This window comes from Rattus rattus, chromosome 8, assembly GCF_011064425.1.
Source record: "Rattus rattus isolate New Zealand chromosome 8, Rrattus_CSIRO_v1, whole genome shotgun sequence".
NCBI lineage: Eukaryota > Metazoa > Chordata > Mammalia > Rodentia > Muridae > Rattus > Rattus rattus.
The window spans coordinates 98,272,765-98,286,760 of NC_046161.1; the positions used below are offsets into that span (position 1 = coordinate 98,272,765).

Consider the following 13,996-nt stretch of genomic DNA (forward strand, 5'->3'; position numbering starts at 1 on the left):
GTTTGTTTTTCCTACTAATTAGTCCAAATAAAGCATTACTGAACAACACTACTGCATTCTACCAAGTCATATTTTTCTTGATGTTAAAAATTTAGATACAAATACTATATACTAAACCAACTAATCTGTAGACTCAAGAAAATTCTGAGACAATTATTCTGTCCTGTATCATTTAGGAGAGCTATTGGAAGTTTCCTACAGGAGACGGCCTTTAGCCTCAGCCTGCAGCTTTGTTTTATCACTTCTTCACTCAACACTCAAAACTTGGCTTAAAGGCAAAGTCCAATGGAAACTACGGTAGAGACATCACACATGAAGAACCTTTCCTAACATAGTCTCCCAGGAATACAAAGCTAGCGTGTTCAGAATGGAGAGGAGGGGAGTATGAGTCAAGAAAGAAGAGGATGACGTGCTGACCACCATGCAGGGAGGAGGCTGAGATGAAAATGTGGGTGGTGAGATGAGAGTAATGGAAGGAACCCCAGGTTAGAAAAGAAAGCAAGAACACCTGAGTGTTAGTTACTAACAGTGATCTCGGCTGTGCACTGCGGGCACCGCTGCCCTCTTACCGCCTCCTGAGCATGCGATTTACTCATGATGGTGAGTAGAGTCTGTAGGAGCACATCCAGGAGGCTTTCCACCATCATCTCTACCTCCTCCATGACATCTGCCTCCTGGAGTGAGCATTAGAGAGCACACCATTAGCATTGGGCTAAGCAGATGTTCAGGAGCAGAACTCATTAAGCCACATCAGGAGTGACCTAACACTGATCTGGTAGACTCACCAATATGAAGTGTGCAAGGAATCCAAGACAGTGGCTTTGGCAGGAGGTGAGGCCTCCTCACCTGTCCAGGTATGGTGGCTATGGCCTTGCCTTTACTAACACCAGCCACAAATTTCAATCTCAGGCAGATACATTAATTTTGACATACAGGACAGAGATGAATGACCTTAGTTAAAGGTTTTCTTTGATTTCCCCAGTGCAGTGAAGAGAAAGCATATCTCTTCTGACACTGAGAAATGATGAAGTTGGAGAAATGGCAAAGTCCTCCCCCAACCCACGCTCTTGATTTTTGCAACCCCCCTCTGTGGCCATTCCTAGTTCTTCAGTCTGTTGTTATTTTCAGTTCATCTGAAAGACTCTATTCTCAATCCACACGTCTCTGACAGCTTTATAAAAGTAGAACATGCCTTCTCACTATAGGCTACTTCCCAGTTACTAGAACTTTAGAACAATTTGTATTACCCTTTTATAGACATCACATACTCATTTCAAATTTTGTAGGGTGGCTTTAATTATCTTCCAAAGAGATTCCCACTATCCCTTCTCTAAAATATATTATAAAAATTTTATTCTGTGTGTCTGTGTGATTCATGTGTGGTGCACATGTATACAGGTACACACAGCTGGTGTGAATACACATGGAGTCCAGAAGTCGATATCAGGTGTCTTCTATTGTTCTCTACAGTATCACCATCACTACTATTACTATTATTTGAGACAAAGTCTTCAAGTGAACCTGGACTTTGCCATTTTATCCAGAATGGCTGGCCCTCAAGCCTCGATCTTTCCTATTCCTCCATACGTTCTCTCCCCATGGTGTTGGGGTTAGACACATGCACCATCATGAAAGGTTTTTATGTGGGTGCTAGAGATCCAAATGCACATCCTCCTTATGCCTGCAAAGCAAGCACTTTAAACATTGGGCCATCTCCACAGCTCTTCAAAGTATTTGTACAACTACTGATGAAAATCCTCATCCTGTCTCTGTCCACATTACCCTCACTAAGTATTTACTATGTGTCACTCACTGAGACCTCACTATACTGAGATGCACTAGAGAGACCTACCTCTGATCTCACAGAGCTTAAATTTCATCTTCCTTTTACCCATCCACCAAATATAATTATATTCTGCCACATTTCACATGAGGAATTGGCTCTTGGGGGCTAAAGTAATCAGAGTGATTTTCTTTGATACATGTTTGAGCAGTTGTAGTCAATTAATTATATTCACTGTACTTCCCCAAATGCAATCAAATTATACCTTTTAGGTTTTTCACTGGATTTCATTTTTCCTTTAATTTTTAGACCCTTCTTCAATGTATTCCCTTCTTTTAGCAATAAGCTGCCAGACACATGACCTTGGACTACTGTAGACATTATGTGCCTGGTCTGGCTTCTACGAGGCCTGGTGGGAAGGAGAGTTGCCAGGTCTTGTCTGGAGCAAAGAGCAAACAATAGGGTTGCTAGAACCATCTCGGACACTCTCTGACAAGTTGGGTCTCTGTTATCAGATGGTGCTTTAATCCTGGACACTAGAGCTCCATTTTTGGTTTCTGTCTTTTGTCCAAATGAAGCATGTCTTTGTTTTAGGTGCCTCTTTTGCTCCACCTAAGTAGACTGGTTTTGTAAATATCCCCTGGGTCATATCCTTCATTGTAAATATACTTCAAATTTTATTCTGGGAGCATTAATTTAAAAAACTGTTATAAAACCCATGCTTGTTTTCATTCACTTTATACGTTTCCTATAGGCTTCCTTTTTTCTCGAATACACATTTCTTCTATTATCAGTATATAAAATGAATAACATGAAGGTAAATATACTCTTATGCATTCATTGTTTTTTCTCTACTCCGATCTCTCCTACCACATATTTACTAACAAAAATAGCTAAAAACGTTAGTTGAAAACTGCCATCTAAGGAGCCATTCTACATCTTCACAGGCTCAGCATTCTTGTAGGTAGCAGACGGCTACTGCATATCCTGACCTCATCTCACAAGACATAAGGACGGCATGGGCAGAATCAAACTGTCTGAAAGCTCAAAGTCTGAATAAGCAAGATCCCCCAACTAGTCGGGGTTTGTCCCTAAATCCTAAGAAAATGCCCAGGAATCCAGAGTTAATCCCTTTTGATAGAAACAGAAGATCAAATGTGATTGGCCTTTTTGATACTCTAAGAAATGGTTTATCGGTGTACATTTATAGTAGTATAGCTATTAACACACCAAGGATGTACTGACTGAGAAACTTGCTGGGCATATACATTCATTTGGGCACTTGCCTTTCATCAATAAAGGCATCTGACTGAGAAGTACACAAAGTGATTATTGTTGGTTTGCTCCTGACTACAGTAACATAAGATCAGGACAGAGGTAATTGGGGAGGGCTGTGGGGTCACTACCAGAGAGCTGGTCTTGACGATGGAAAAAATGCTGCCCAGAATTCCTGAGCAGATTAGCAATTCTTTCTGCTGCCTCAGGTGAAGATGAATGTGATGAAGAACCACAGGAAGTAGAATGCGGCGGGATTCTAGGAAAGAAAACAGAGATGAGGTCGTTCATTGGAGGACAACTAACTACTGATAGAAGATAACGGTATTGTGGACTTAAAGGAGATGAGGTTAAGGACCAAGACATATTAGAGGTTACCTGCTTTCAAAAGTCTAAAAATCTTGTGTATAGAAATTATAATCCATCCTATGACATGGTTTCTTCCTATCTTTTTCCCTCCATTATTATTTTAGACCCCTACACTAATAGCATGTGCTATAAGATGTAAGTAGATGTCTGTTTTCAAATGCTAGCTTTTTAATGATTAAACTTCAAATTAAAAGCAGTTTGTAGAGAAAAATCTATGTGTCACATTTATCATGAACCTCAGTGACTAGATTTGTAGGCTTACTAGGAATTACTAACTGCTTCTCTTTATGCCATGTCTTCGAAGCCTGTCACTCCTACCCAGGCATGCATTCATCATGTCAAACCATCTGACCTATCTCTTTTTGGTCACAGGCTTTTTTTTTTTTTTTTTTTTTTTTGACCCAATTATAAGTTTTAATTGCCCACTTAAACATAAAAAGCCTGGTACCATCCATCCCTTAGAAACATTGGTAACAACCTGTAAATACACAGAGCAGAATCTTAACACCACCTGCCATGGCTTCTCCCCTCTCTCTGTCTGTCTCCTGTCTCTCCTCTTTCCTCCTAGTCTCCTCCTCCCTTCAAACTTCTCCCCCGCCCATCCTTCCTTCTCCTCCAATGATATGCCTCCTTCTATCCTGTACCTGCCCCTCACCTGTACTTTACAAATTCAATGGGGGGGAGGTGGTTCTGGTGAAGTCACCTGAGTTCTGAGTATGTGACTAGGCAGCTGTCCTTGGGGCAGTGGAATTAGCATCAAAATACAGATAACTTCAGGGCAAACCACAACATTTCCCCCTTTTTGTCCAGTTAAAAAGCCTTTTCACTTATACATAAATTGAGTACAATTATTACCATTCTACAATTTATAAAGCATATGATATACTCAACACCCAGTCCATCACTATATCAGTTAGACAGAACATTTAGTTCTTCATTCCAGCTTAGGAAAGGCTTAAAATCTATATTATATCTTGGCTAGCTTGTATACTATCTGATAACTATCCAATAATATGTGTATTCAGAGTTATACAGCCTGATAAGCTATGAGACTATAATCAGTCTTCAACCCCGTCAGAGATCTGAGAATGACCAAATATCTATACACATAGGAAGCCTAACATGGCTTCCAGAACTGAGAGGTTGTAGAGACATATCTCCACTAGCACAGTCCCCTGTTAGCAACATGTGAGCACAAGCCTTCTGGCCCAAAATCAACTGACAGACTCTTGAAATGCAGATTTTGAAGGGCTGATCACCCTGTCTTGGCAGAGTTTATCAGTCAACAATTCTTCATAATTTGTCCTTTTCTGGACAGTTTTAGTCTGCAGATAGATGAAACAAGCAGTTTTGTCCAGTGGCTGCCTAGCCACAAAGTATTGCCTCACCTGGAGGTAGGGATGTTCAAATCCTTCGTTAAATACACCAAAGGTGAACTGTTAGGAGCAGATATATCTCAACAAAAGATAAATAACTTTAAATCTCAAATTTTGTGGATTTCTGACGTTTTTGAAAACCATCTATCTATATAAGACAATCTGGACTGTTGTCTTTATATCTTAATAATATCTTGAAAGTTCTCTCACAAAGTCAGTAATATGTTTGCTATTTAGCCCTTAACTCACAGGTGTAATCAACTCAGAAGTTTGTAATGACAATAGAAGGACTGGCTCTAAACCTTGTACTTTTAAACTTTTAACAAATAAATTCTATATCAAAGCAAAGATATGATTTTAGCTTAGTTAACAAATAAGATTACGACTGTATAACTCAATCTACCTAATTCCCTCCCTGTTAAATTATAACCAGTTTTAAATTCCTCATAAAAACAACTTTAGAATAACTACTTTCAACCCCCCAAAGTCCAGGGAATTGGGGCGATGACTCCTCTATAACTTCTTCAAGCGGTCACAAGCTTTTTAGCCTGCTTTTGTTATGTTCACATCAATGAATGGAATAGGAGTATCATGTTAGCTTGTCAAGGCTTTTGATAACTAGTGAGCTCTTATACCAGTCCTACTGGATATATTAAAATATCTTTCTTTTCTTTGTCATGTTACCAGAACAGCATTTCAAGAAGAAAAAAACCATGTTTGGAACCCTAATTCAGACAGGTTGAATTATATTCAAGCTCCCTTACTAATTCATTTCCATTTCTTAAGCAGACTGACTCCTCTTCCAACAGGCTTGGTTTTCCTTATATAGAATGATTTGTTAATGGCTTCTTTTACTAAGCAAAATACAAGTGTGAACATGTTTCTCAAACCCTAAACTCTTGTGGTAGTGATTGTGCACCCCTGCAGATACTGTCCTACCTGCCCATAATAACTCAGATTACCAATAACACAAGTCATGGAAAATATAATTTATTGTTTATATTTGACCACATTTAACAGTTTCATATAAACTTCAGAAATAATTTATTTCATTTTCATCATGCTTATGGGTGTTTTGTCTGCACACCACATATATGCAGTATCCACAGAGGTCAGAGGGGACTGGATTTGTTGGGACTGGAATTACAGATGGTTGATGCTAGAAACTGAACCTAGATCATCTGGAAAAGCAGTTAGTGTTCCTAACCATCTCTCCAGACCTGAGAAATAAAAAAGCTAAGCTAAAGATAAATTATATGACATCTAAGAGTTTTGACATTGTTTTGTCAAATACAATGTTAAAAAATAACAGTGTGACAGTTGTTCTATATTTAAAATGATGTTTAGATAAAAAGAGTTAATACTGTATTTTAGATCAAAACACAAATCACAGTAGGATTTATAACGACCAATTGCTGCTTTCAGATAGAATAGCCGTCTGTTGTTAAAACATGCCAAAGACAACTGGTATGCTCAGAGAAAAAAGACTTGCTTATATGACATCACTAGTAAAAAGCATGTTTTAGGGAAGATGCTATAATGTGAACATTAAACCAGAATAAAATGCAAATGAAAACTTGGTGGTAGATTATCATAAAATTTAATTACATAGTCCAACAGTACATGAGTTTTCTTAAGGGACTGTGTCAAGCAGCTGAACACATACAAAAATAACAGAAGTAAAAATATCAGTGAGAGCAGGGGCTGTCTTTCTGTATTTTGAAAGCAACTTTTTGGGACAGTACATAAAGAGAGAGTTGGAAGCAGTGGATTAATAAAAGTATCCAAATCACTGGTAACATTTTTCAGGCTGAGGCAGGAAGAGGAATTTATCATCAACAGTTACTGGAGAAGGGCTGATTTCCTCAACTGCAATGTTACTTACTCCTCACTGCTCTACACTGCTAGAGCTGAGTCAGTGGGAGCATCTCCTTAGCATTCCAAGTGTTGATCTAATAAGTTGTTCCTATGCTTTGAAGTCAAACTTTAAAAATTAATATGTAAAACTATAATTATGAAAATTCAGATAACTGGTTTTTTTTGCTGATGCTTCAGGTTTATTCTTGTAATTGGAGGTTTCTTTTAGTACAGTGGTATCCTACTTAAATAATCAGGTTCCTATTTGATGGTGCTGTAAGACTGAAATTGATCATAAGCAGTATAGCTTTAAGGATAAATCCAAAGTCTCTTTCTAAAAGGTATCCTGGACTCCTGAAGTATCAGTCCTGACTGCCTAGGGACTATAAACATTTTTCTGTCCACTTCTCTCTTGGAGAGGTGAGGAGGGAATGAATGAATGTTTATCTGACTGGTGAGCCAAAGAAATAAGCAAGCACAGAGCTCCCCAGGTCCCTCTCAGGGCCTTTTTAACTGTTGGTTTACCTTTGTCCTCTCATCTGACTAGTGTGGAGACAGGATTGCATAGCCAGCATCTGGCTGTACCTATGCCCAGAGACCAAGGGCTGACCACCACATAGTGTTACTGAACTTAGACATCAAAGCCTAATCCCCAGTGTGACAGCATTTGAAGTGGGATAACTTCCTAGTGATAAAGTCATAAGAACCTTATACTCATGAATGAAATGAGTACCCCACCCCCTCTTGAGACAGGGTCTCACTGTATAGGCCTGGAACTGGGTATGTAGATCAGGGTGGTCTTGACTGCACAGAGATTTGTCTGTCTCTGCCTCCTAAGTGCTGAAATTGGAAGTGTGTGTCACCTGCCTGACTGAAACTAATGGCCCTTTAAAAGAGACAGTTTTTTTTTCTCTTTCTGCTAGGCAATAAAACAGAAAAGAGAGATATCTATGAAACAGGAAGTAGATTCAACTAGACATCAAGCCTATACATACCTTGGTCCTGGACTTTTGAACCTTTAGAACTGTGCTTTTTGTTTGTTTGTTTTGTTTTTTGAGACAGGGTTCCATGTAAGCTAGGTTGACCTCAGACTCCTTATGGAGCCAAGGACGGCTTTTGTTTTTCATAAGCTGAGTTACAGGCCTGTGTCCTAGTTAGGTGTGCACATGACAAAGTCTTACTATGTATCTCAGGCTGGCCTGAGACTCAGAGATCCACTTGGTATCATACCCACAGTCAGTTGTTTTATAGCCATCAAGCTGATGGAGTTTTATTTTCACAGCATGAATGGACCAAGCAACACCTTAGGAGCTTGCCCTAAGATCTGGGCTCCTAAGAGTAAATTGTGAGAAAGGCAAGCAGGCCTAAGTCTTGGATAAATTTCTCATATAGTTTACTAAAACTCCTACACTTTCGGGGTCACTGCTTTTTTACATTGTGGTTGTTAAACTAATATTTTGAACTGTTTAAACTTGGATACTATCCAGGAAGGGAAGAAATGAAATCTGACTCTTTTCAACATAATTTACCTGAAAAAGAAAACAGGCGACTGTCCACTGTCCTGGCGATGGACTGCAGCTTCACCACGTCCATTGACTGCCCGATGTGCACCGTACTGGGCATGCTTCCCAGTGTACCTCTCACAAACTCTGCTACCTCTTGTACAGTAAACATCTGCAGCAGCTCGTCAAAGATGGTGGGGAAGGAATTAAGTAGTGCAGCCTGTGGGAGCAAAGCTGTGGTCAGCTCAAAGTTCAGCTTGTGTTTATCTTATATGTTCAAAGGCATGAGGTTGAAAGAGTTTCAGAAGGCACTGCAGCGGCCCTGCCTTGAGAGGCGTCTTCCCTGGCCCTTGACTCTACTCAGCCCTATAGGACTCTGGGAGCATGGGGAAAGAAAAGTCAAAACTAAAACAAGGGTTTTCACTAGGGTTCAGGCCACCTGAAACCTTCATCATAACCTGTCCAGGCATTTGCAGGCAATAGAAGGAAATATAAGAAGAAATTCACATAATGTAGCTTAAGAGAAACAGCTATTTTTCCTCATAAAATAGATTTAAACTTTTTAGTTTATGACTAAGCTCTCTACTTTTCAATTTTGGTTCCCAACACAAGCCAGAAACCTCTAAGAAAGGGAAAAGTAGGTAAAAGCCAAGTGCCCTCAAGCAGAAACAGTAGACTCCATTAATAGCAGTAACCCAGTTTTGAGAACTAGAAAATTTTCCAGGAATAGTGCTATTTGTATAAAATCATGTAATCTAAAGAATATGTATATTATTTTCTCATATGTGATCTCCATCAGTAAAGTATGAGAAATGTCTACTGGTTTCTTCTTCTACATAGGTTCATTCAGCTATAATCTCTTGAGGAATACTGCTAATGAAAACTAAGAAGTCAGAGACTCAGAAGGCTCAAACATGGAGGGAATAAGGAGGAAGAGGGAGGGAGGGAGAGGGAGAGGGAGGGAGAGGGAGAGGGAGGGGGAGAGGGAGAGGGAGAGGGAGGGAAAAAACGTGCATATGGGCTTCTAGATCTGAGCTCTGGAAGCAAGATGTGGTCTCTTGAGGAAAATGTAATCATTTATTTTAATGAGGTGGGGGGGAAGCATGATGGCATTAGTAGTTTTATTTATTTAAATTACATTTATTTATTCATTTATTGGGGGGGGGTCATGCTCATGTGGAGGTCAGAGGACAACTTATGGGCATTGATTCTCTTGTTTCACCATGTGGGACCTGAAGATCAAACTCAGGTCATCAGGGTTGGCATCATGAGCCTTTACCTGCTGAGCCATCTTGCTGCCCCAATCTGATAATATTGATCCATAACTTTTGAGAGGCAGAACACTATAGGAAAAAAATAATAGATTTTTATATTAGACACATATGAGTCCAAATTCCAGCTTTAAGCCAGGTGTGGTGTTTCATGTCTGTAATTTTAGCTATTCAGGAAGTTGAAGCAGGAGGTGGCAACTTTAAGACCAGCCTGGAAAACACAACAAATTCAATATAAATAAATAAATTTTCAGTTTTGTCATTTGCCTGCTTTATGTTTGATGATTTGCCCTAATCCTTAGGTTTTCATCTATAAAATGGAGATAATTCTATTACTGGCATATGGGAACAGTTTGGCGCACTGATTCCAGCAGAGTGTCTAGAACACAACAGATTTTCAATAAATGCTATGTGATGTCGACTGTCAATTTGTAAAGTCTAGGATTGCCTGGGAGATGGGGCTCTAGGCATGCCTGTGAGAGATTATCTTATTTCTGTTAGCTGACATGAGAAGACCCATCTTTATTGTAGGCAGGACTGTTTCCTGAGGAGGGGATGGGTCCTGAATGGCATATATAATGAGAACTGAACAACAGCATGCAGGCACTGCTCTCGGCTCCCTGACAGGTATCTCACGTGACCAGCTGCTTCAATTGCCTGTTGCCCTGACCACCACTGTAGTGAACTGCACCTTCAACTAATGAGCAGGATAAACCAGTTCTCTTTTAAGTTGCTTTTGTGATATTTTACCACAGCAGTAAGAAAAGAAGCTGAGATGAGCTGGTTCTTACTTTCTCCTGTATTTATTGAAAGCACCATAGGGGAAACTTCTTGTACTTCTTATACTCTTTACCACTGATACAGAGTGGCACCTGTATCAGGGAAAAGCTCCCTTTTAACAAGTGAACTGGAGTTGGGGGAGGAGGTTTTCCTTAAAATGATTTAGATAATAGTGTAGTGAGTGAAAATTTATGCCATGGGAAAGGCCTGTATTACTGTCCTTTATGTTAAAGCCAGACTAAAGTATAAAATTCATATGAATTATGTCTTTATGTTAATACTTCAATAAAATATCACAGTAATTGTTTTACAGTTAAAACCAGCATACAAGCATATAAGCAATTTATCTACAAAAGACAAAATGGGTGGGTTAAGTATATCTTACTCAGTGATAACACTGTAGCCGATTTCTTCCCTTAAACCATTGTAAACTTTACTCAGTGATAACACTGTAGCCGATTTCTTCCCTTAAACCATTGTAAACTTTCCTGTGATTATGCCTCAGGACAGAAAGACATACTCACAACTTCTGATAGTCATGATCAAAGATAAAAAGTCTAATTGAATAGTAAGATTTCCAAGAGTTCTAAAACTCATGAAACATAAGCATGGCAGCAAAGAAACAGATTTGAACCCTAAACATATCTAAGCTGACACCAGGTTTACCAGGCAGGTCTAAGCCATTTGTCCCGATGTAGTAGGAATACCACTATTGTACAAAGCATTGCTAAATACCCAGGAAATATTGACTATCTACTCTGCTCTGTTAGCTACTTTTAGTCTCCCTGTAACTATCGTTGGCTGGAGGAAGAAGTAGCAGGCATCCTTGGCCCCTACTAGAAGGAACAGATAGATTGGAGCAAAGTTAGGGAGAAAACAATGAGTTTCTTGTGGTACTTTTGTGAGATCATGGGAGGAGCTTCCTTGGAGTAATTCGTGAAAGCTTTCAGGATTCCTTTATGGTTTGTAGCTCTCAAAGATCACCCAGTCTTTGACCAACAAACCTAAAGGCAATTCTTGGGTACCAAAAGACAATATAGAGGCAAGTAAAGACCAAAATAAACAAAACAAAAAATATACTATTCTAAACGGAAACAAGATAGGGTTTGAATACATGCTTTCACTAACAACACACAGGAACATGTCATAATGGAAAGGGTAGACAGAGAAGTCATGTGAGCTCTGTTGACATCTTTTCGCATAATTAGCTTCAAGATGCCAAAGAACTATATATAATCCATGAATAAACGTGTACTAATTTGATAAGAGAAAATAACCCCTATGTGGATGGAGTAATGAATTGTTGATTTATTATAGTATAAGTCAGCTTGATAAAGGTAATTGACTAGCTGGTTAGGAAACTTTGATATGAGGAAGAAAATTTCTTTTAAATACTGATAATTCTAATAGAATCTAGCTCTAATTCTTAGTCAATGCATTCAATTATTCCCATTAGCTTTCAATCTATCCCATTCTTAACATCTGTATTAGACAAGTTTTAATAAATATTAACTATGAAATAAAGTGCTCTATATATTTTAAATATTCCCTATGAATATGTTCATAACTATAATGATAACTAACAAATTTGTCTAAGAGAATTCATATTAACAAAGTTCTGCTGTTTTCCCAAATATATAGCCACTAAACTCTTTCACTCCTCATAACTGAGGCAAGTAAAGGGCAGCATTTTGTTCTACCAAATATTTATTTGCAAATCACCTCTTTCCCAACACACACACAAAAAAATCTTGTCACAGTTTCTTCATTTCTGAAAATCAAGACAAAGAAATTACCTGCTCTGACAAAGAATCCCAGCAGCAACAGCTCCTCTACACAGCAGTTGGAGAAGTCTGCCCCGGAATGTGACTATTAACAGTAAGGCATGGATAGAGGGGGGTCTCAGGGGGTCCTACCCTACTATTAAACTACTTGCTACTAATAGCTTCCGAGAAGAAGGGAAATCACTGCCTCCAGTTATGTGCCCACTGGACACTCCACCAGGCATTGATAGATAGCTCCAATCCAATGTCACAGATGGTCATGATTAAACTAAACGGGCCACAAAGCTAAAATAAAAGTCAAGAATCTTGGAAAATGACTAGTAGGGAAAAGCAGAAAGTTGATAAGAATGGAAAGGAGATAAAAGAGGGTTGGGAAAAGAGTAATCAGAAGCTATATATGAAATTGTCAAAGAAATAATTTAATTTAGAGAATCCCTAGCACAACACGAAACAACAGTGCAAACCTCCCACTATTTCCCACAATTCACAGACCTGAGTGAAGAGGAGTGTTTCTGAGTTTCTACTGTCCAAACTCAGCACAAACCGGATGGACTGGAAAAGTTCCTGGATGCTAGACCGGAATTGTTCCTCTTCCATCCCACATGTGGCTCTTGAATACAAGATTCGTGACTGCACAATGAACTTGAAAAGGTACTCCAGGGCCTAGAAATGTGGGAGGAAAAGTAATGGAGAGACATTGAAGATGGCCAGAAACTCACATAACAAGAATGTAAGTGCAAACAAAACAAACGAACAACAAACCCAATGTCAACAATAACAAAAACCCAACCAACCAAACAACAATTGATGTCATTATGCATGTGAAGGCAGGGACAGGATAGAACAAAGCTTGTCACTGGACGAGAAGGAAAGATGGATGGGAACAAAGTTTTAGAAGCAAGAAAGAGGGGCTGGAGTGAGGAAAGAAGCTGGGAGAACATGGCAACAGATGTTAAGATTCTTCTTTGTGCATAGATACAGGTTGATATGACTGTTTTTAAGGGATGGGTGTGTACAGGATTTTGTGCTATCTAGATTGGCAAATTATATCTTATCAATTGGATCAGAGGTTATTGTATGGTGTGTTCTTTCATGTAGTGATTTAATTGAGTCCACAGCAAGAGAGCTTTAAAGATAGGTGGTCTCTGTACCTGGTGGCCTGGTGTGGTGGCAACCTGCCTTGGTAACTAGATGGGTAGAGAGATTGCTGCCAGGCTCAGAGAGTAGCTGTCGGCACTGTGTGGTGGGACGGAGCTTAGTGGGTGAGACGCTTTGTTTACTGAGATGAAAATATCCCATAGACGCCACGTGGCCCTACATATGGTGCGGGGAATAGCATGAGATAAAAGACCACCCCCTGCTTTTTTTTTTTTTATCCGCAACAGTTTGCTCTTTCGGAATACAACCAAGGAGAGGAAAGAAGAGTACATGAATCAAGGCATTCATTCCTGAAAGTAGGTCAGCACACTACAGTTGTCTTGAGCACGATACCAATGATAATACTCTCAAACAACTATAGAGAACGGTCCCCTTACATATGGCAAGCTCAAGACATTACCCGCATGGCTTCTTGAATGTGGTCCTGTCGAATCAGTTCTGCTGAGCAGTCCATGTACCACTTCAAACAGCGGATGAGCTCCCTGGAAAGAGAATATTTACAGAAATTCCATTTTAATCAAAAGGTTATATAATTATAAACATGTATTTAGTCAAATAGAAAAAAATCAACAAAAACTATCAAATGGGAAATAATACTCTGTTGATGAGCTAGAGTGATGGGTCCATCGCAGCTGTAGAATTCTCATATTATCTGAGAGAGATACATTCTCTTTCCATAAGGAGCTACAGAATTTTACCAGCAACCACAAACACAGATTCCCACTCTCATTTTCCCAAAACTTAGATTGTTTTATGTATTTTGATTCATCCTAAATTACATTTCCAGAATATACGAAACTAACTAGTAGACTGAATAAAGTATATAATTTTAAATGTCACT

General features: G+C 39.1%; 1 protein-coding gene across 1 annotated transcript in view; it reads right to left on the bottom strand.

Moving 5' to 3' along the window:
• Window positions 1-13,996, bottom strand: part of Dock3 (dedicator of cytokinesis 3) — a 341,809-nt gene that overhangs the window by 64,237 nt on the left and 263,576 nt on the right. The window contains exons 22-26 of the mRNA XM_032910506.1: window positions 13,556-13,637; window positions 12,490-12,660; window positions 8,190-8,382; window positions 3,190-3,317; window positions 528-674 (exon numbers count right to left, since the gene is read on the bottom strand). Of these exons, the coding sequence (XP_032766397.1) occupies window positions 528-674; window positions 3,190-3,317; window positions 8,190-8,382; window positions 12,490-12,660; window positions 13,556-13,637 (721 nt within the window). The remainder of the gene's footprint in view (window positions 1-527; window positions 675-3,189; window positions 3,318-8,189; window positions 8,383-12,489; window positions 12,661-13,555; window positions 13,638-13,996) is intronic.